The sequence below is a fragment of the Danio rerio genome, chromosome 12 (genome assembly GCF_052040795.2).
Source record: "Danio rerio strain M-AB ecotype USA chromosome 12, GRCz13ab, whole genome shotgun sequence".
NCBI lineage: Eukaryota > Metazoa > Chordata > Actinopteri > Cypriniformes > Danionidae > Danio > Danio rerio.
Genome location: NC_141032.1, coordinates 18130498 through 18154104, shown reverse-complemented (window position 1 = coordinate 18154104; position 23607 = coordinate 18130498). Strand labels below are relative to the sequence as shown.

The 23607-nt window shown below is 34.0% G+C and overlaps 1 protein-coding gene and 1 long non-coding RNA gene across 5 annotated transcripts in view; both read right to left on the bottom strand.

Moving 5' to 3' along the window:
- The window catches only part of svild (supervillin d), a 135404-nt gene that overhangs the window by 62588 nt on the left and 49209 nt on the right, over positions 1-23607 (bottom strand). For all 4 annotated transcript variants that reach the window (XM_087276008.1, XM_087276009.1, XM_087276010.1 and 1 more), the window contains 3 exons: positions 21499-21533; positions 6672-6718; positions 1525-1604 (listed from right to left, as the gene is read on the bottom strand). In XM_087276008.1, the coding sequence (XP_087132134.1) occupies positions 1525-1604; positions 6672-6718; positions 21499-21533 (162 nt within the window). The remainder of the gene's footprint in view (positions 1-1524; positions 1605-6671; positions 6719-21498; positions 21534-23607) is intronic.
- On the bottom strand, positions 12037-16916 carry LOC147841351 (uncharacterized). The gene is made up of 3 exons (XR_015504006.1): positions 16837-16916; positions 15455-16120; positions 12037-15157 (listed from the first exon to the last, which is right to left on the bottom strand). It is a non-coding gene; the product is annotated as an uncharacterized LOC147841351 (long non-coding RNA).

Below are 23607 nucleotides of genomic sequence, written 5' to 3'. Positions count from 1 at the left end.
TTTTTCATCATTTCAAGGCTGGAATATGTATATTTTTCCAATAAAAGCCAAAGTGTTCAAAATTCAGCAACACTGGTTTCTATTGACTTACATTGTAAGGAAAGAATATTCGTTTATGGCTGAACTAAACCCAAAAGATTAGACAAAAACAACAACAATAATAATAATAATAATAATAATAATAATAATAATAATAATAATAATAATAATAATAATAATAATAATAATAATAATAATAATTAGGGCTTGAAGTTCACTTTTTTGATTTTGATTTTTAGATTTCCAACGTTACTAGCCACTTGCCATTTTCACAAGCCACAATTTTGTTGTTGGGAAAATATATTTTATATCCATTAACTTGACTTTGGCACGCTAAAATTACTTGATTTCAATTTTGTGTTGTCCACATGCCTCCTCGTTCATTTCCCTTTTTTGTAATGTGTATGACTTTGTTCAGTGAGCATGAGCAATTGGGCTGTGGTTTCATAGCGTCACATTGCAATTAGTTTTATTTAATTTCTTTTTTTTTTATATACATATATTTTATTTTACATGACTTTTCAGGGCTTGACACTAAGGTTTTTCTCTAGCCACACCAAACTATATTTCCTTGCCACAAAATTTAAATAATGTGTAAAAACAAGCAAAATATAGCTGTATACATGCACTTTCTATCCAAGAAAAAAAATTATTAAACAACAGACATTTAAAAATAATTCTCATGTATCTAAGACTAAAGGTCCGGTATCACCAGTTAAATATAAATAAATGGGAAGTTAGTCTCCTATTAAAGCAATGCTATTGAAAAGGATGATAATAAAAACATATTAACAAAAATAACTGTTAGCAAAAGAAAGCAGGTGAAAAACATGCCGTGTGCGCTAATGAAAGGATGATCAAGCGGACATGGTAAACCTTAGGCCCATTAATAATCTGTTTAAAAAATGGTTAAAGCGAAAGTGGCAACTGCTGGTGCTTAAAAAAAGAATCTCAAGTTCTTGAAAGCAGCAGGATTGCGAGTACACGAGCATTGAGTTATTTCCCGTCTATTTCAAAGAGAAACAATCGCACCAGTTGCGTTGTAGGGACGGTTGCTTCACGCAAGGAAATGAGAGCGTGCCCACTTTTTAAAAACTCACATGCATCACATCAGCTGTGCACGCGACACTAAAGCCCTCATCAGTGAGTGTCTCACCGTGCGCTGGATCATCCTCTTATTCACCTGCTTTCTTTTGCTTTAGCAAACAGTTATTGCTGCTTCTCGATTCTAAGATTACATTTGCAAGGACACTGACAAACAATCATCAAAATTCAAGTTTTTCAAATTAAAAAAATTCAAGAAATTAAAAATTTATTTTCAACCAGCCAAAATGGCCAGTGTGAGCGGCTGTCTAACCCACCACAGCTCAAATCTACCTGCATTTGGCGAATGTTAATGTCAAGTCCTGATGATAATAACAATAACAATAATAATAATAATAATAATAATAATAATAATAATAATAATAATAATAATAACTTTACCTTGTGAAATCTGTTTCCTTCTCACTGATTTCCTCTGCTTGGTTCTTTGGGTTGGCCAAGATATCCGCCTTCTCTAGTCCCTGGTGGCCAAAGGGGGAGAAAATGAAGTGAATAAATGCACTTTAAAGCTGAAAGAGAAAAACCAAGGGTACTTTCTCTACATCAAACTATTTGTCTTGTGATGCTCCATTCAAAATTGCACAATTAGCTATTGAAAGCCTTTTTTTTCACAAAGCCTGGGGCTGCAGGGGTCTAGTTGTGCGCACACACACACCCAGCCTGGGAAAAGCTGCTATCTTAAGATTAAATGAGGCTGATAGGAGAAAAGGGCTTTAGGTGGGGCACAGAGGTCAAAGTATTTTCAAATGCTCTTTACTCAAAGCTTGAAAAGAAATTGGCAGTGAACTAATAATATAATGAGCATTTAATGGTGACAATCATATAAAATGTAGTGTTTAAAATCCTATGTTATAAAAAAAATAGCATTCTTTACAAGCAACATTTGAAAAGTTCATGAATATATGACGATTAATGTTTTACAATCATTTTAATTCTAACCATTTCTTTGGTAAATCAAGCAGATCTCTGTGGACCAGTTGGACTAAATAATTAAAATCACGTTAAACCTCTAAGTCCTAAGATTCTGAGTTTTACAAACAAAATTTATTAAATAAATAAATAAATAAATAAAAATTATAATAATGTTTTTACAAACAGAAGAAAGTTCTTTTCTATGACATATATAACCAAGTACATTATCATCAGAACGTGGATCCTAAATGTTCTTTCTGTACATAGAACACATATAAGTTATTTTCTTAAGACTACCACTGATTATATACAAATCTTGTCAGGAAAAGTATCACCTGAAGGGCTGTGCATGCATTTTGACTAGAGTCATGTCTTTGACTACAGATACAGTACAGCCTTCGCATAAAGACCCAAAACATTCCGAGTAAATGAAAATATGGGATTTTGGTTCAACTGTCCTTGAGGATGCCTAATCATCGCGTTGAGCTTTTAGACATTCTTACAACAAAGCAAAGCAAGCAGTCATTACAAAGAGCTCATTTAGAGCTAACTGCTGGGCAAGCTAAAAGAAATCTGTTTAATTAAGTGCATCTTATAAATATAACTCCAGCTATATGTTTTTGTCTTGTGAATTATATGCAAACATATTTTATGTAAAATATATTTTAGAACAGTACTAAAAAGTAGCATGCATTTTTACATGATTTTTTAAAAAATACAATTAGAAACAGATTCTGTAAGGGGTGAGCAAACTATAGTACAAATATGTACACCATGATCATATACAGTATACACTACCTGACAAAGGTCTTGTCATCAAATCAAAAATCAGGCCTTTATTTGTCACATACACTTTCGTATCTATCCAAGTTTTTGGAATAACAAGTAATAGCTTGACTTCTAGTTGATTATTTGGTATCAGACGTGGCTTATACACTGTAAAAATGCAGGGTTCCACACAACTCCTTCATGTTGTCCCAACACAAATCGATCAAGTTAACTTAACACTTTTAACTTTTAATTTATGTGGATTGAACATAAAAAAATTAAGTTGTCCCAATAAAATCTCAAGACTTGTGTTTTTTTTTTTTAGCTCATTTTAATTAAGTAGTTAACAAGTAAAAATTAAGTGTATGAAAGGCAAAGGGCTATAAATTTCACTTATTTTAGCAAAACAAAATATGTTCCGCCTTGATTTTTTATTATTTATTTAGGACAGTAAGATCTGACTTTGCTTAGACAAAAGTCTCATCACTTAACAGAAATACTGTACAGTGAGGAATAAAAAGTCATGGTGCAGTGAAAAAATAACTAATATTGTGTATGACTCTCATGAGCTTGGACGATTACATCAATACAGCTCTGCAATGACTCAAATAACTTATTAATAAATTCATCATGAATGGCAAAGCGTTCTTGCAGAACTCCCAGAACTCATCAAGATTTTTGGATTCATCTTTAATGCCTCCGCCTCCATCTTACCCCAAACATGCTTTATAATGTTCATGCCTGGTGACTGGGCTGGTTAATCCTGCAGCAGCTTGATCTTCTTTGCTTTCAGGAACTTTTATGTGGAGGCTTAAGTATTGGAAGGAGCGTATTTATTATTATTATTTGGACTCAATTTTCTTTTTTTCTTTTCTTTTTTTATCTTATAAAACTAATTCAAAACAGTAGGTAGCAGTAAGTTCCTGTTTCAAAGGGCTTTAATTCTTAATTTCAATAATTCCTTACAAATGGCTGACTCAATATAAAAATGATCTTGATCAGTGAATCATTGGTAAGAAAAAAAAATACTAAAAGTGTTTAGAATATTTCAATTTCATTTTTGCTCATACTGGTATTATTTCTATACAAGTAAAAAAAAAATGTGCCACAAACTTCACAGTTGAAGCTAAAGATACAGTAAAAGTATTAGAGCATAAATTTCTGAATTCAGTGTCTTTCTCTGAATATTCTCTCTTTGTCCCTCACAGACACACATACAGCACATTTACAGTGAACTAATAATATAATGAGCATTTAATGGTGACAATCATATAAAATGTAGTGTTTAAAATCCTATGTTATAAAAAAAATAGCATTCTTTACAAGCAACATTTGAAAAGTTCATGAATATATGACGATTAATGTTTTACAATCATTTTAATTCTAACCATTTCTTTGGTAAATCAAGCAGATCTCTGTGGACCAGTTGGACTAAATAATTAAAATCACGTTAAACCTCTAAGTCCTAAGATTCTGAGTTTTACAAACAAAATTTATTAAATAAATAAATAAATAAATAAAAATTATAATAATGTTTTTACAAACAGAAGAAAGTTCTTTTCTATGACATATATAACCAAGTACATTATCATCAGAACGTGGATCCTAAATGTTCTTTCTGTACATAGAACACATATAAGTTATTTTCTTAAGACTACCACTGATTATATACAAATCTTGTCAGGAAAAGTATCACCTGAAGGGCTGTGCATGCATTTTGACTAGAGTCATGTCTTTGACTACAGATACAGTACAGCCTTCGCATAAAGACCCAAAACATTCCGAGTAAATGAAAATATGGGATTTTGGTTCAACTGTCCTTGAGGATGCCTAATCATCGCGTTGAGCTTTTAGACATTCTTACAACAAAGCAAAGCAAGCAGTCATTACAAAGAGCTCATTTAGAGCTAACTGCTGGGCAAGCTAAAAGAAATCTGTTTAATTAAGTGCATCTTATAAATATAACTCCAGCTATATGTTTTTGTCTTGTGAATTATATGCAAACATATTTTATGTAAAATATATTTTAGAACAGTACTAAAAAGTAGCATGCATTTTTACATGATTTTTTAAAAAATACAATTAGAAACAGATTCTGTAAGGGGTGAGCAAACTATAGTACAAATATGTACACCATGATCATATACAGTATACACTACCTGACAAAGGTCTTGTCATCAAATCAAAAATCAGGCCTTTATTTGTCACATACACTTTCGTATCTATCCAAGTTTTTGGAATAACAAGTAATAGCTTGACTTCTAGTTGATTATTTGGTATCAGACGTGGCTTATACACTGTAAAAATGCAGGGTTCCACACAACTCCTTCATGTTGTCCCAACACAAATCGATCAAGTTAACTTAACACTTTTAACTTTTAATTTATGTGGATTGAACATAAAAAAATTAAGTTGTCCCAATAAAATCTCAAGACTTGTGTTTTTTTTTTTTAGCTCATTTTAATTAAGTAGTTAACAAGTAAAAATTAAGTGTATGAAAGGCAAAGGGCTATAAATTTCACTTATTTTAGCAAAACAAAATATGTTCCGCCTTGATTTTTTATTATTTATTTAGGACAGTAAGATCTGACTTTGCTTAGACAAAAGTCTCATCACTTAACAGAAATACTGTACAGTGAGGAATAAAAAGTCATGGTGCAGTGAAAAAATAACTAATATTGTGTATGACTCTCATGAGCTTGGACGATTACATCAATACAGCTCTGCAATGACTCAAATAACTTATTAATAAATTCATCATGAATGGCAAAGCGTTCTTGCAGAACTCCCAGAACTCATCAAGATTTTTGGATTCATCTTTAATGCCTCCGCCTCCATCTTACCCCAAACATGCTTTATAATGTTCATGCCTGGTGACTGGGCTGGTTAATCCTGCAGCAGCTTGATCTTCTTTGCTTTCAGGAACTTTTATGTGGAGGCTTAAGTATTGGAAGGAGCGTATTTATTATTATTATTTGGACTCAATTTTCTTTTTTTCTTTTCTTTTTTTATCTTATAAAACTAATTCAAAACAGTAGGTAGCAGTAAGTTCCTGTTTCAAAGGGCTTTAATTCTTAATTTCAATAATTCCTTACAAATGGCTGACTCAATATAAAAATGATCTTGATCAGTGAATCATTGGTAAGAAAAAAAAATACTAAAAGTGTTTAGAATATTTCAATTTCATTTTTGCTCATACTGGTATTATTTCTATACAAGTAAAAAAAAAATGTGCCACAAACTTCACAGTTGAAGCTAAAGATACAGTAAAAGTATTAGAGCATAAATTTCTGAATTCAGTGTCTTTCTCTGAATATTCTCTCTTTGTCCCTCACAGACACACATACAGCACACAATGTTACATCAGGGGAATGTTTTTAAGCACTTATCAAAGAAACAGCAGAGATTCTATTCTCTTCTTGATAAGGAACACCGAAAGTTGAGCTCGAGCTGTTTTGGTAATTTTGAACAGCATGAAAGATCATTTATATATTAAAAACTGAGCTTGTGCGCAGCTCATGCCTGTGCTGAATACTGAACAGCCAATTCCCATTATTTAGTTAATAAATTAGTGTGCAAACAGAATTTTCCTGTTTTCATTTGTATGTTTTGCATAATGAACAACAGTATCCTTTATAGAGTGGATGCGCTGCTTTTTTAAGCAAGTATCTACCTCAAGACAGACAGTCAAAACATTATACAGATTATACAAACCAACTGCAGAATCACTTTTTTCTCTATAACCTTAAAACTCTTTATATTTTTCCACTTTAATTAAAACATGAGATTTGAGAGGCAAAATAAGAGATCATATGAGCATCACAGTGCTTAAAGGTAAAGGCACTTACTTGAGATGTCATATCAGTTTTGATGTCATCTTCTGCTTTCCCATCATCTGTCAACACATGTACACAGGAATGTAAGAGCATGCACAAACACATACTGTACACACACGCTCCAACCTACATGACAGACTAATAATGCACACAATTTCAGATATACTGAGTGAAGTTCTGCCAAAAGCAGGATTATTTCAGCTGTTTGCTTTCATTTTGAAATGTAATTAAAAAATCACTTTTAAAAATGGGAACTGACAAGTGATGCAACTTGAACAGTCTACAAACACAAAATACTGCCATCTTACTATAGTATAGTTTATGACTATACAAAAATGACAATTAAAAAAACAGCTGTTGAGTAAAAGCATGGTAAAATCAATTCTGAAAAAAGAAGACATGATACAATTCTATATGAGGTATGTGACATTCAGAAAATTAAATATGTTATTATTAAATATGTTACATATATATATATATATATATATATATATATATATATATATATATATATATATATATATAACATATTTATATTTTTAACAAATATATATATATATATATATATATATATATATATATATATATATATATTTAATAACATATTAGTGGTGGGCCGTTATCAGCGTTAACGCTAGACTTTTATCACCTTATAAAAATATATATCAGTTAATCTATTCACAAAGTTGGGTTGGGAGCTGTGTCTATTCTCCGCAAGCTATGATGACTTTCACCTTGATAGTTTAGCGCGGATGTGTACCGGTGAGCCGTCTGACAAAAAAAAAGTGTTCTGAATCAAATCAGCTGGATGCCTAACTTTAACTGCAGTTTGGCAGTTTCAATTTAACTCATTAACATTTCATTCATACACTCACGAAAAACTGGGGTATTACAAGCAAATAAGGAATAAGGGCTGGTGATGGTGTTATGGAATTTAATAATAATAAAGCATGCCAAATAGAAAGAAAAAAACTTCTCAATTTCGTAATTAAACAACGCATTCAATCTAATACCGTCATGTGGGACTTTTTGCCATATTTTCCGACAAGATCCACCCAGGCAGCTGTCAGTAAAGGATCACACACTCACTCACTCACTCAAACACTCACACAAATTTATATTGTTTGGAAATATGTAATGAACTTACAGCTGGCTGTAATTTCCCCTTGACCTAATTTGTTTACTTAGGTATGACATTGATTCCACATGCTAGGACTGCCAACTTGATCCTATTTAACTAATGAGAGGTGACAATTAATCAAACTAATCAAACCAACTATCCAGACCGATGATGACGCTGACTTTTTAAATTGGACAATGTTTAGCTTTAGTCTTCAGAAACTACACACTAAATGGACTTCTTTGTTAATGGAACCCAGATACAGAAATAATAACTTTCTTTGGGAAAACAAAACTTAGACTTCCATGAACTCCTGCATACATGTTAATAGCCATGGTCAGAATTTTTTTCTTGAAGGGCAGAATTATCCATCATTATCCTAAAGTTTTCTAGAGGCATTTCTAATTAACTGTTTTTGTGTTGATTTTATGTTAAATATTTGCTAAATGCAAAGTGAATGAACTGTTATTAGGGTTTCTGCAGGTTTCACAGAATTAAATTTAAGACTTTAAGACATTAAGACCATTATGAATGAAATTTTAAAGCATTAAAGGCCTAGGAATCTTTCCAAATGGCCCAAATGAAAAAGATTTTTATTTGACCTATCATAAAAAATAATTTATTACATTTAATAATACAATAATACATTAATATTGAACAAAATAAAATATTAATTAAATTAAATTAATTAAATTATTTTATATTTTATTTATTTCTTAGCTCAATATTTTGAATATTGTGTAAAAGCAAGCAAGGTCTACTTGTATCCATACACTTTTTCCTAACATACACTTTCTTTATTATTAAAAAATGAACAAATGTTTTAAAAGTTTAAAAACTATAATACATTAAATCCTTGGACACATCAGTGTCCTCAGCAGTAAATAAGGTGAACTTTTAAACAAATGTTATTGTAAGGAAAATAATCAAATTATTATGATAAAGTTAAAAGTTTGCTTTTTAAAGAAAAAGTTTAAAGTTTTATTGAGATGATTTCAAACTTTTTAAGACCCCACAGAAGCCCTGTGTTATCAAGAACATCAAACTGCTCTGAGCTCACTACAGGAGAGGAGCTGCAACATTACTTGTCACTGTATGTTCTTGATGTTGTAGTAATGGATATACATGTTTTTTAAAGAGTAAAATAAAGTTTTTGGAAAAAATGGCATATCATAATTTGGCTATGCGGACAATTGCCATTTTAACTGTACCATTATTTAATGCGAATTATGCAAAACATCTTTTATAATTAATATAGCTGTGAAATGAATCTGTTATGGGCTGTTTACACCTGGCCACATCATGCCAGGTTGAAAAAAGTTGAGGTATTTGCAACCTCTTTATCTTGAATTTGTTCATTATCGCCTGATCCCTGCTCATTTTTAACCATGTTCAGATTGGTTGAATGCCAATTTATACAGTAGATCATGCCAGATTCTTTTACCTATTGTATTAACAATACTTAGTATTCAGACATTCTACTCATCTGGCATACTGCATATTCAACAAACTAAATCAGAAGGAGGGGGAGAGGGAGGAAACAGTCAGCATGTCACATAAAATCTGGTTAAGACATAACACTGGCCCACACCAGATGGTTCTGCAGATGTTGTTCTTCATGTGGACTCTTAATTCATTGAAGCATCTACTCATCACATTCACATTGTGTTCACTTTCGACACCTATGAGTTTCAAAATAATGAGCAATGGCTATTATGACAAAAGATTCATTTGATTATTGCTCCAAACTGCAAGTCATATAAAACGGTCTAAAGTCTTAAAATAAACAAGTGCTAATGTTTGTCTTGGATTTTATCTTTGTGCACAAAAACTCAATGTATTTCTGTACATTTTCAGCCAAATTGCTTTCATGCAGATTCTATAATAAAACTTCAGTGACTAGACAAGTGTACAACTAATTAATGATGTAGACAAATGCTAAAATCTGCAGAGTTCTCACATTCGAACAAATGACCTAATCACAAAGCACTCTGCACAAATGAAGGCTTTAGAATAAAACGCTGTGATCCAGACCAACTCCTAAAGCAAGGGTATTGCTTTAAGGGCCGCTTTCAGATCTGGTAAGAGTAATCTTAATTTCACATTAAGAGAAATGTGGCTGTTCTCACATGTAGCTGTGGTTACATTTAAATCTGCTCATCCAGTAAGGCATCATAAATGCAAAATTACCCCATTTACTTTATGACATGTTATGATTCAAATGTGAATGAATCATTAGAGTGGATAACACTAGAAACATTCCACAAAGCAAATGTTTTCCTTGAACAGCCTATTACAAAGCAGTCACATGACTCTCAGCTCTAAAGTACTACCTACTTAATCAAACTGAATCATTTCACTTTACATCATATCAAAATATAAAATACTTATTTAAATTTGATTTAATTTGTAATACCATTTTGATCAAACAAATAAGCATAAAAACTTATTATATATTGTTCATTTACTAATTTAAGCAAACATTTCACTGCAACCAAGTACTCAAGTAACGCCTCGTCTATTTTGTAAAACATCCCAGATAAAAGTGTTGAACAAGGAAACTCAATTCCCTGAATTCCTTTGGGGATCTGGATCTACTCTTAACTATCACACACTTTAAACTGAACAAGCTTTCTGGAGAACTGGCTGGCTGTGTGCATTTGCACATCTTTGAGGCTTTTTTTTCCCCACTGAATTGTACACATCAATGTTGTCAGTAATAAAGACATTAAGCTTTTGTCATTTTATGTTACTTCAATTACTTTAATATAAATAGGAAAGATCATTCAACTCATCTGACATCAATGATATTTTGAAAGGAGTGTTATTAACTCATATGTTTGTGTTTTATTTAAATTAGGTTTAATGTTTTCAAATTTTGCTTTGATAAACAGTCAGCTTTAGTCATAGACAGTGAGAGTGTAAAATAAAAGATTAAAGTCTGATTGGTAAATGATGTTTGAGATTAAATGCTTTTTTAATGTCTAAACTATTATATTATAATGTTATTTGCAAGGTCTAAACACATCCTCATTTACATTATGCAGCAAGAGAAAGGACTCATGGAAATACGTTGCTTGCTGAATATTTTAATGGTAAACATATTTTGCTTAGTTGATCTTAAATTGTATAATTTTGTGAGCAATTGTTTGAATAAAGCAAGCAATAATCATGATTAAACACTAGAGCAATCATCTTCCTCCAACAGCTCTTAATTTTTTACAGATATTTTAAAGCAGTTTCAGCTCAAAATGCTTCAGTCAGTGTCAGAATTTGTTTCATAATGCACCAGATGTGCTAAAACTCTTTAAAAAGGGGTGGTCCACTACGATATCATATTTTAAACTTTAGTTGATGTGTAATGTACAGTAGCTGTGTGAACATAAACAACATCTCTGAATGTAATATGCTCAAAGTTCAATGCAAAGCAAGACATTGGCTTTTACAGAGTTAGCTTAGCAAAGCCTAAAGCGAACGAAGTTTACAGACAAAAAAAAATTACATTCAGGTAAGTGAAATTACAAACGCTTCAGGTTACGCACATTCACCACGCGCAGAAAAGGAGCATGCCCAGAGGTGCTGTAATGTTATAGCAAAGAATGCTAAAATGCTGTCCAAATGCTGCTTTTCCACAGAGCTTGTTCTATTTATGTATTTGGGCTTTCAAATGGCATGACACAAAAAAAATGCTTACAATATAATTTTAATTATGCTCCAGAGAATTTTAAAAAGCAAATGTATAGCTCTAGCATTTGAAAAGCAGTGAATTGAGCCACAACCTGCAAATATTTTTATTTGTTAAAATTTATCTATTACATGTATAGTTTAAGCATTAATGGTATGTTGTAGCGAGGATGTAAACAAGGATGTAAACAACGGGAAAAGCTGTTTGGCACTGTTAACAATTTAGCAACAAATTCAGATTTATTTGTCAAACCGCTGTAAACACCCACAATCTTCAGCACTGCAGCGTCTCTCTATGCGACCGCTTTCCCTGCATTTTACATCTCAAATAACAAACTCGCAAAAGATGTAGTTTTCATGTTAGCTGAGTAGCAGTATATAATCAGAGTCAGATATAGAGTTGCACGATTCTGGCTAAAATAAGAATCACAGTTTGTTTGCTTAAAATCAACATCACAATTTTCTCACGATTCTGTAGATGTATAATAAAGATTAATATGAAGGAACTAGTGTACTTTTCTTGGCTTTTAAATAAAACATAATGAGTATTGCAATAAATATTTTTTTCTCTTTAACCTCTTACTGTTCCTATAGCCTATAGAATAAAAAAAAAATAAAAACACGTCAAGCCAAGAGAACTGAACCGAACCAAAAAAACGTGTTAAAAAACCAAGGTATGTATTGAACCATGGGTTAACTGTATTGTTGTATCCCTAATATGAGTAGGCTATTATTATTGTCAATTTACAAACATTTGGTTAAACAGCAATATTAGGCCTGTGTGTAGGTCTACTGTTTGTAAAATGCTCAATTTTGCATAGACTTGGAATGGTGGACTGGAACAGACTTTATATATTTCCTAATTGGTAATTCACAGTCAAAAGATCATCGGAATGCAACTCACATCGGAATTCAACTGCATGGTTTTGCAGTTAAATTATTGTGTTTGAGAAATAGGCTTGTCATTTGTCATTAACAACATTATGAGACAATTTTATTCAATGATAAAATGAGACATTTGTCATCATCACATTCTCTATTCCAATTTTATTTAGCATTATATAAGCTAGAGTAATTAAACTGACACTGTAAAAGATTTTTTATGCACAAACCTTTGTGTTCGCTGTTAAAGAAAAAAAAACGTATCAAATTCTTGTTGTAATCAAAACTCTAAAATGCGATATGGTCATTTAAAATGATGTTTGACTTTCACTTTTAAAGTGTGGCCCATGGCTGCAGTCGCTGTGAGAAAATTAACACACACATGCAAATTATACTTCCCAGGCGACTTCTAAACAATCGCTCTGTGCAACAAATTGAACATTATTTACAACTTCATTAGATGTTATTCATAGCATATGCAGGTTCTGGTCACTAAAGTAGGCATCATTGGCGGGTATGCGCGGGCATGACCGCGCCCTCTTAGTAGTAGCGGTCAGCTCATGTGTGATTTCGCAGCCACAACTACATCATTACATTAAGACAGAAATTATATTTTAGAGTGAATAATACCTTATAAATACAGTATGTGACACTTTTAACGTCATTTAGAGGTGTCCATGTCGCTTGTGCGACCGCCTTTATGCTTCTCCCCTGAACTTGAAAATATAATTGGCTGAATTGTAGAAAAGCTGAATTAAGATCGTGTGTAAGGTCGAATCGAGTTTGTGATCTTTTTTTTCAATTAATTGTGCAGCCCTAGTCAAATATATGAAAAAAATAATTTGATTTGTTTTTACAAATGAAGCTTGAGCACACATTGCTTTGCATCTTATAAACACAACCAAGTCTAAAAAAATACACTCTGGACCACCCCTTTAATATTTCAAAAAAGGTGCTGCAGTAAAAACATGTACAACTCTGTTGTGTGCACTCCGTCTCATTGAAAACTCAACAGTATTAAGAGACCAGCCATCACTCCTCTGATGGAAATGCAGCATGATTCCTGGCTCGCTGTAAGCACTGGCCAGATAGTGGAAAGCTGCTGTTTTCACTTTCATACACCAGCTTGCCCCACACAAACTTTCCAATAACAACATGGCAAGAGTGGTCATAATTAACATCCCTAGAGCACACTGGTAAAGGTATATCACACCTTAATTTTTATGGTTTTGGTACTAGACTGCTGTGGGAATAACACAGACATTTCTAAAAGCAACAATAATCCTTAACCTACTGGAGTTTTTTAAGAAGAACAATACAAGACTAAAAATGAAGGAAACTGTGACATACTTTTACATAATGACTATGGAATGATTTGCCTTGATCTGAATAAGACAATAATAGGATTAGGTGTTTACATGAGTTGCATTCATTTCATGATCTCGTTTTACATGTTACATAATTCGATTAACGTCATTGTGTCACCACGCTATTCACATTTCCACCAGAGTTTCATGCAATTTAAGGTTTTTATTTTTTAATTTGTTGACTTTAACTGCAGTTTGCCACTTTCACTTTAATTCAGGAAACTTTTATATGCATGCCCTCTGAGACAAATGAGCTATTTGATGCAAAAATGAAAAAATGGAAATTGTGTGTTTTAACAGAATTTGATACCGCGCGATGCATAGGGGGGGCCTCATTTTGCAATGCATGTGTTGGTGGTCCTTCACTGACTTTGTAGGTGCAAAGAATAGTGTCAAACAGTTGTGTATGTATGGACTATCGTGTAACTTAATTAATGTGTCTTAATTCGATTTCTGTTTAATTTGATTTGACTTCAGTCTGATTAAGGTTATCAAAAATGCCTGTTTACATGGCAGACTCTTAATTAGAGTATTGTCTTAATCTTATCAAAATCTGATTATTGGTAATCAGGTATTTTAGTAGATTTTTTTATAGGGACACTCGAGTTGTGGTGACTTTGTAGTCTGTAGAAACAAGATTTTTAGGTGATATGGTCCTTGTTGAATCACATACCGCAAGTACAGTAACCATTCCTTTGAGAGTCCAAAAAAGTAAAACAAAGCAAAACAATATTTGTGGCTTGTGTCAAACTTTGTGCAAACTCTCTGGTAGATTTCTTTTGAGAGAGAGAGCTTTACTGTGGAAAAATTCTGACGCTTTTGCATGGCTAAAAAAGATGCAGTTTAGCAAACCAAAGTTGACACCTTTAAAGCCTCGTTTCCACTAAGTAATACAGTACGGGTCACCTTTATCAGACTTGTGTCTCCACTTACAAATGGTACCAATGGTACCCTTTTGGTAGGCATGATGTTCGACAGAAAGTTGCAGTCGACATTAGGGTTGTGCCGATAGGCGAATGATGGTCAACACACTTCACGATGCTGAGCCAGCATTGCGATCCATCGCCCCGGCCCACGTTTATATTGATATGTAACTTATTATTTACATGTTATCTTAATAGCAGTAAAGTTCTTCTTATGAGCTATGTTTAATGATACATAAAGCTGCCGCTTGCACGGCTGACAGCATCGTGAAGATTAATTGAAGGACTATACAGTACCTCTCGCGCTTGAAATGTGTGAATTCAGTGGCAAACGCTGTTACCTGCAAACCCCGTCCCACAGACATTACAGTGAATGGCTTTAGTCATTTTCATAGTATATTTAAAACACTGGAAGTCTTTTATCCACTCTTGGAAAAGTGTAAATAAGGGATTAACATTCAGCACATGATCACTAATATGATGTGCCATTATTAGTAACTGTAGGTAAATCTGTCAGTTTTCCTAATGATGTTTGACAGTTGCCAAATCAGTGAAATAAATGACCGAATTATCAAACAATACCTGCCATGAGTATTTCCGCATTCATCATTGGGAGGCGCTATAATCACTCTCGTGGGAGAATTTTGCTTTCACAATCCAAAATAAATAAAGTTATTCAACATGTGCGTCCGATAGCTCCGCCCCTTCCGCTACGTAAGCAAACCTGCGGTCGTTGAGTGCATGAAGTGTCCATCATTACGCACTTCATTTTAGCGGCTGAATGAGTGCATCATCCGGGGAAGTTTTCAGTGTGAACACTACTTACACTATTTATACTACAAAATGGCGCAGAATAGTGCATAAGTATGCGATTTGGGACGCAGCTTGTGTGATTGATGGCTGATATTAACCAATCATTCGCATTCAGTTCTAGAGTAGAGAGCCAATAAGAAGAGCACAAAGGCGAGGCAAGCATTGAGCGCTTTTTTTTACTTCAGCAAGTTCACATAACAACTGTTTCAATCTGTTCCTGAGTGCTGTGTTTGACGTTTTTAGGTGCAAAGATGCATTCTCATATAAATGTCTCCTAAATTTGCGCACGTGGTGAGGATTTTGTAGTCAAAACAAAGAAAATGTATGCACTACAGTGAACTAAAACCAAACTCTCCTCTCCCACACCAGTGGTGGGAAAAGCCATTTTAACGACACAGATCACGGTGCCCTATTCATGCAAGACCCCCCAGAAAAAAAGTGATTGACAGGTGGTCATTTGTTTGTGAGTTTATTTATTTATGATTTGGTTATGGGTAAAGCAAACACCATGTGGGTCAGGTAGTGAAAACTGTAGGGTACAGCTAATTAATTTGTTATGAATTAATGAATATTTAACAACCACCAGGCTGGTTTCCAGCCGTTGCCAGCCTGGTCTTAGCTGATCAGGCTGGGAGATGACTAGCTAAAACCAACTTGATCAGCCTAGCCAGGCTGGGAGCCCAGCCAAAACCAGCTATGACCAGCTTAAACCAGGCTGGTCAAGTTGATTTTAGCTGATCATTTTCCAGCCTGATCAGCTAAGACCAGGCTGGCAACGGCTGGAAACCAGCCTGGAAATGGCCAAAACCCCTCTAATACCAGGCTGGTTGACTAGCTAAAACCAGCCAACCAATCTAGGCTGGTTTAAGCTGGACTTTTCAGCAGGGGTATGATGCCAAATTGGTCAACATCGCCCAACCCTAGTCGAAATCATTCTTGCTTTTGGTTCAAATATCATATGAGAAGCACTTCTTATTAAACAAACACTTGAGTTGGTGCCAGTAGTGTAGTGGTTAGTGTGTCTACACGTGGCACTCCGGTGTTCACGGTGACCCAAGTTTAATTCCCGCCTCAATATCCCATGCTAATCCTACCCATTCTTTGCTCCCCATGCTTTCCTGTCTATACTCTCTACTGTCCTATCAATAATTATAAAACATGCTTTATTTTCATAAATACTTATGTATAAATAAATGTTATTTTCTAACTTTTTTATGAACAGGATTTAATTATAGTTGCAGATCAATGATAACGCGAACGATAATAGCCTACTGTAATGTCTGTGATTATATATAAAAAAACGAAAAAGAAAACATTTAAAACACAGGTGAAGGTGTTGTACCCATTAAGCTCTGTCCCTTAAGCTATGGCAGATAAGAAATGCATACCTCTTGATTTAGTCAACCATGCGATCAGGACTTCTGCTTTTAGATTTTTTTCTAACAAAACCAAATAACCAAAGCCGATCTTAAAGAGTTTTAGAAGTAAAGGAACAATTTGTGGCAATAGCCAGGAAAACTGGACTTTACTTAGGCTGCTACTATTACAGTATATGCTGGTGATTGTACAGCACATGGGAATTTCTGATGTTGTTTACGGGCAAAGTAGAATTGGCTGTTCCTTCGAAATATAAAGACGAGTCTATTCATGATTTAAGTTGCAAAACAATAGAGCACAGGGTATTGCGGCAATCAACATTCTGTGATTTCAGACTGATACCAAAGCACCATTTCACCCATTGCAACAACTAAAAGAACTGGCACTAACATTGCCTCTCAAACATCAGAGGATGATACTATCGCGACTTGACTTAAACTAATTTGTCAAACCCACAACTGAAATAGACAAAGTTAAATCTGCACTGGTCACATCTTTTTCCTTTTACCACATTCAACAGCATTTTTATTAGAAAGAATCCCAACTAAATACTGTTCTTGCTGCATTATCTGTGATGGTGGAGGGAATTAAATGCAGATATAGTGATTTCTTTTGGATCTTGTTCTGGTCTTCCAGAATTCAAACAAATATCATAGCAGTAAAGCCAGAAATTCTGTTTGTCTGTGAAACAATGTCAGTTTGGTACACCAAACATCTTTGGTCATATCATCTTTGCAGCAGCCACATACCATATTGGAGAAAGCTGTTCACTGCTCTTGTTATAGACAACCTATCAGAGTTTTCAATCTCAAAACACTTTTTTGTGTTTCAGAAATTTAAATACACATTAGTACTAGTAAAACAACAATTTCAAGGATTCACTCTTAGCGATTGCTTGATACAATTTGCCGATTTGGCATGCTGTTCCGGAAGAAAACCCGGGGATACTTGAGCCGAGGGCAGGGTGTTCGATATCAGGAAGGTCTCGAGGGATCCCCCAGTAATGGAGGAAATGGTGGGATTCTTCAAAACAAAAAATAAGTAAAGTAAGTGGGATGAACGGGTTTATTTATTTGGAGGCTAAAATTCATCTGATTAGTCTGGCAATAATATATGAATCAACTAGTAATGAGTATTGATGCGAGACCAGCTGAAATCAATCATATCACGTGCTCCTCTCAAAATTTGTTTATAAAACTCATTTATAGCTCATAAAATACACTGCAGTTGTTTGTAAAAATTATAAATAATCTGACAACTTGCTTAGCTCACATGATACAGTATGCAGTGTATTTAATTGAAAAGTTTATGCTATGCGTTGCTATGCTTTTGCACAAGTGTGTCAGTTTAGGAGGACCATGATCAGATCACACAAGAAATCTCACATTTTTATTTATTTTTTTTAAATGTGTACTAAACATTGCAGTGTGAACAAAGCACTAGTGGCAACAGCAAAAATAAAATGATTGTTTTGGGGCCTCATGCTGGTTGCATCTGGTCTAAAAAGCTGCACCAAAACACACCAAACAGACACCAACTGACTGTAATGAGCATGTGCGTTCTGCACCTGCTTGACAGTATTTGTATTTCCATGCCCACAGGAGGCAGTAGTTTGTACTGTCATTCTACAGGGAAAAACCAGGAGTCCGAAAACTCCATTAGCTACATTTGGTAATTGACGATTTGACACGATCCAGGATCGTTCTTCAAAACTCCTCCAAAAGTTGTTGTCATAGCAACAGTTCTGGTAGCTCAAACCTGCTCTAGAGCAGGCTTAATTCATACAAACAGGATTAAATTGGGTCATTTTAAGAAAAGATAATACTGAATGTATGCACCGAATTCTGATAATTTCTTACAGTTGTTATATATAGTTATATATGCTTGGGAAAATAGTTAAAAAATACATGTAATAATAAAATGCAATTTGCACTCTGAAATAAAAGTACAAAGACTGTTACAGGGTGGTTCTCCCCAATGGGTTCAAAAAGAAAATATATTAATTTTAATATGGACTTAAAGATGCAAACGCATACATTGTAATGGTACAGCTTTAATCGAGATAAACGATTATTCCATCATATACCGCCCCCTTTTCAGTTTTTTTCACATTTGTTGCTCTGCAAAGGTCAGTTCCACGTGAAAATGACTAAAAATATGTGCTGTAATGCAACGTTTGCAGCACAGGTGCATAATTAATATTTTTAAAAGTAAAAAAGAGCACATGCTCTTGGGTGTCCGAACAGGAAAGGAGATGAGCAGAGCACAGACATCTAACGCCTTCTTAATGTGAGCACTTTAATGGTCAAATACATGCATTATGTCAGAGCCTGGTGTTGAAAATCAAAGACATGTGAAAGAGAAACCATTTATCAGTGCTGCACTATTCTGAAAGTGACAGCTCGCAATATTCCTGCTGCCGCCTGTTTTTATTATTAATCAAACAACAAATGGAGAAAATCCCTCACTGCTCTTGACTGAATGACTTTTGTAGCTAAAGTTTTTTTTCTTACAGTGAAGTTTAAACATAACAGATTTAATAACTAATTTCTAATAACTGATTTCTTTTATCTTTGCTAAAATGACAGTACATTATATTTTATTAGATATTTTTCAAGATACTAGTATTTAGCTTAAAGTGACATTAAAGGCTTAGTTACTTATTTACTTAATTACTTAATTACTAGTGTAATTACGCAAGTCATTGTATAAAAGTAGTTTTTTTTTCTGCAGACAATCAAAAATATATATTGCTTAAGGGGGCTAATAATATTGAGCTATTAAAATAGGTTTTTAAAAAACCTTTTAAACCTGCTTTTATTTTTAAAACATTATAGGAAATATTGTAAAAAATTCCTCTGTTAAACATCATTTGGGAAATATTTATATATTTAAAAAATTCACAAAAGGGATAATCATTTGAACAATCGTTATTACAATTATGACAAAAATAATCGTGGTTATGATTTTTCCCATCATCGAGCAGCCCTATACAAGCGTCCACCAGTTTATGTAGTGGAAACACTTAATGACTCCACAAGCACAGCTGACACAGAAATTCTTTCTACCTTACCTCAGGCACAGAAGCACAGGGCATTTTAAAGTTTTTGTCTGTGGCGGGGCAACATGAAATATCTCCACGATAACACTTTACTTAAACTCATTAAGGACCTCAAGCACGAAATCCTTAAAAAAACTTGTAGAAATTTGCATTTAAATCCTTTCCAGGTGATATAGATTATGAACAAACAACATGTGCCCTAATGAAAAACCATTCATGTATGATAGAAAGTGGTTTATGTTCAAGCTAGTAGACTGAAAAAACTGGCTGTTTCTCAGTATGCGTTCATTAGCCATCTTGCATCCTTGAGTTCCCATGTAATGTCATCATCAACTGCAGTTCCAAAACTCAAGACCACAAGAACGGAGGACGCATGAAAGTTCCTTGAAAGTTCCTTAGTTTTCTTGATATCAAAGAGGCAAACTTGAGCGCAAAACTCGCTCGAGATGTCCATAAGTCATTGCGGCCAAATATAGGAAGTGAAAAGTGCAGCAATTTTTACAGATTTATTATTAAAGATCAGAAATATAACTTATTCATCTCTAGTTTTCCTAAATGAAACAGTGAAAGTAAACATTAACATAAAATCTTAGTAAACACATTAACAATGTTTATTTGCTGAAATTCGTATTAAAGTCAGTTTTATTCGTAATGAGCAAAGCATATTTGTATGGTTTTAGTGCATGTTATTTAAATTGAAAAGGAAAAAAACAGCAAATTGTTGTATGAATGCTGTAATGTTTACATAATTTTCTGTTAAAAATACTTTAAGGTCATGTGACCATCAGGAAGAACGCAGCATCTCATTTCTCAGAGGACGAGTTCTGTTCTCGTAGTCTCTTAAGTTCGCTCTTCTGAGCTAACCTGGCAAGACCGGTCTCTACAAAAACGCAAGGATTCTTGGAATTGAGAAACAGCCACTGTTTGAAATTTAAATTGGGGATTTTAATAATAATGATGGGGGGTGGGTGTTGAGTGTCCTGATGCACCATTAAATGCTAGAAAGCATGGAGCTAACAACCCAAAAGAATAGTCACCATTGAAAAAACCCAAAAGAAACCCAGAAATGCAGCATGTTCTCCCTGCATTTGTGTGGGTTAACTCCGGGTGCTCTGGTTTCCCCCATAGTCCAAAGACATGTGGTTCAGGCGAATTGGGTAAGCTAAATTGTCAGTAGTGTATCTGTGTGAATGAGTGTGTGTGGATGTTTCCAAGAGATGGGTTGCGGCTAAAATGGCATCCACTGCATAATAACGTGCTGGATAAGTTGGCGGTTCATTCCGCTGTGGCGACCCCGGATTAATAAAGGGACTAAGCCGAAAAGAAAATGAATGAATGAATGAATGAATGGATATATATTGCTTTCAATTTCCACATTGTTCAATTAAATTGAGAGAATCTAATTCCTCAAATCATTTAGGCACTCTCCCTTTATTACATTTACATTCTTATTACATTCTTAGTACATTCTTTAGTACATGCTCTCTAGATGCATGAGAGGACACCAACATATCTCTACTCACTCTTATAAGAGAGTGTGGCAAAATGGAGGCAAGAGGATGTTTCACAAGAGAGCTCTTTGAAACCAATGAAAGCAATAAAAGAGACTTACCCTGTGGCTTCTGGGTTTCTTCTGCTTCCAATGGACTGTGTGAGAAAGAAAAAATCAAATAATGAGCTCATGAATTAACATGTGACAAGCAAATAAAAAAGAAAAATATGGCACAGCTTCATTTGAAGCTCTTATGCCCACTTTGCTGCCCCTCACAGCACTTCTATTGTCCTGCTCAATTCAGATAAAGATGGGTACTTAATAGAAGATAAACATCTGAGAAAGCACACACTGTACATAAAAAAATGCTACCCATTGGTCCAGCATTTTTCAAGTAAAGCAAGGGCTAAGAGCATGTGTACTCCGAAGCATTTTTGCGCTGCAGAAACATGAACTGTCCTTTTTTTTTTTTTGTTGTCAATGAAAGTGCCACGTTTTTAAAATGCTGGAAGTGTAGCTAGTCATTGAACTTGAATTTAAGCACTTGCTATTTTTAAAAAGCTCTGACAGTTGGAGAAGCGTCCCCTAAGTGTTTTTAAAACAACAATAGTGTTTCTGTAGTGCAAAAAAATGCTTCTGTGGAATTGCTCACTAACAACAGACCAGTCTAAGCCGTGTAAAGTGATTCTACATTTTTTAGAGTCATGCAGGATGGGTCATGCATTTATTGGGTTGATTTGAAATAAAAATATTAAAAAATTGTTTGTAAAATTTTACATAATTTACAGTGACAGAGATTTAATTTGAAAATAAATATGTACAAGGCAACGTTTAAACTTATAACAACATTTAAATAAATCTGCTATGCTGCAGCTGCTTTGTTTTTGTTTTTTTTTTGGCAGAACTGAGACTTACTACTGCCAGTTTATTCACAGATATGAAGTCTGAGAATTTAACACACTGCTGCAAAAATAATAAGTATGTAACACCCTAAACAAGGCAGCGAAACATGAAGACAAAACAAAACTTCAAAGCTTCATTTATCTACACGAGTTGACTGAAATAGACAAATGAAACAAACACGGCCCATAACAAGCAAACCCATTAACAATATTTTTTTTTACTATCATGGGCAATAATATTGCATGCTTTCTATGTTCATCTATGGAGACCTGGACCTTGCCTATATAAATGCCTGGGCTATCTTGCCGAATGGCTTAAAACTAGTGAACTAGACTATGTGTGAGCCTTCGTCACTTTGCCAACTTAGGATTAAATTAGTACACTATTTGTCTTTGTTACTAAATATCACGTAGCAGGCTGATAGAAAAATATAAGCTCAGCTAGGGCTGGGTGATTTGGCCTAAAATCAAAATCTCAATTAATTGCACATTTTAACTTGATTAAAATTAATGAACGATTATTGTTTATTTTATTTTTATTTTTTGCCCTCATACACTGACAAGTTGTACAGTAAATATTCTCACATATTACAAGTTAGAGAGTTCTGAATGTAGAGTGCATTACTTGATTTTAAAATAATTGAAGGAGACACACACATCTACTACCTAGGCTTATTTTTTGAACATCAAAATTGAAAAACTTAAATTAAATCGCACCGCCCACTCTCGTAACCGCTATCAAACTGGCCAATCACTAAGCCTGTGCTATGCGTCACCATGGCGTGTAGTTAAATTTTTTAAGAGGTGCGCAGCTCATTTACAGAGCTGGGTCCCGTGACTCCACACGCGGTAGGGAAAATAATCGAAAAAATAGATAAATAAATAAATAAATAAATTTAAAAATAAAACTTGCTCTGGAAAAATGTGATTGATTATAATTGTCCATTTTGATTACTTTTTAAATAATCACCCAGCTCTAAACTCAGAAACCAAATTTGAACACGGCAACATTCTGTGCAAGATAAATAAAGGAAGTATAAACATTAGGGCTGCACGATTAATTGAATAAAGATCACAATTTCGATTCGATCCTTCACACGATCCTAATTCAGCTTTTCTACTATTCAGCCAATTATATTTTCAAGGTGAAAAGCAAGGCAGTTGCACAAGTCTTCACATTGACACCTTCAAATGGTGTTAAAAGTATCACAAACTGTATTTACAAGGTATAATTCACCCAAAAATGTAATTTCTGTCTTCATGCAATGATGTATTCGCGGCCACAAAATCACTGACTGTTTGAATACTACCATAATGTGCACATGCA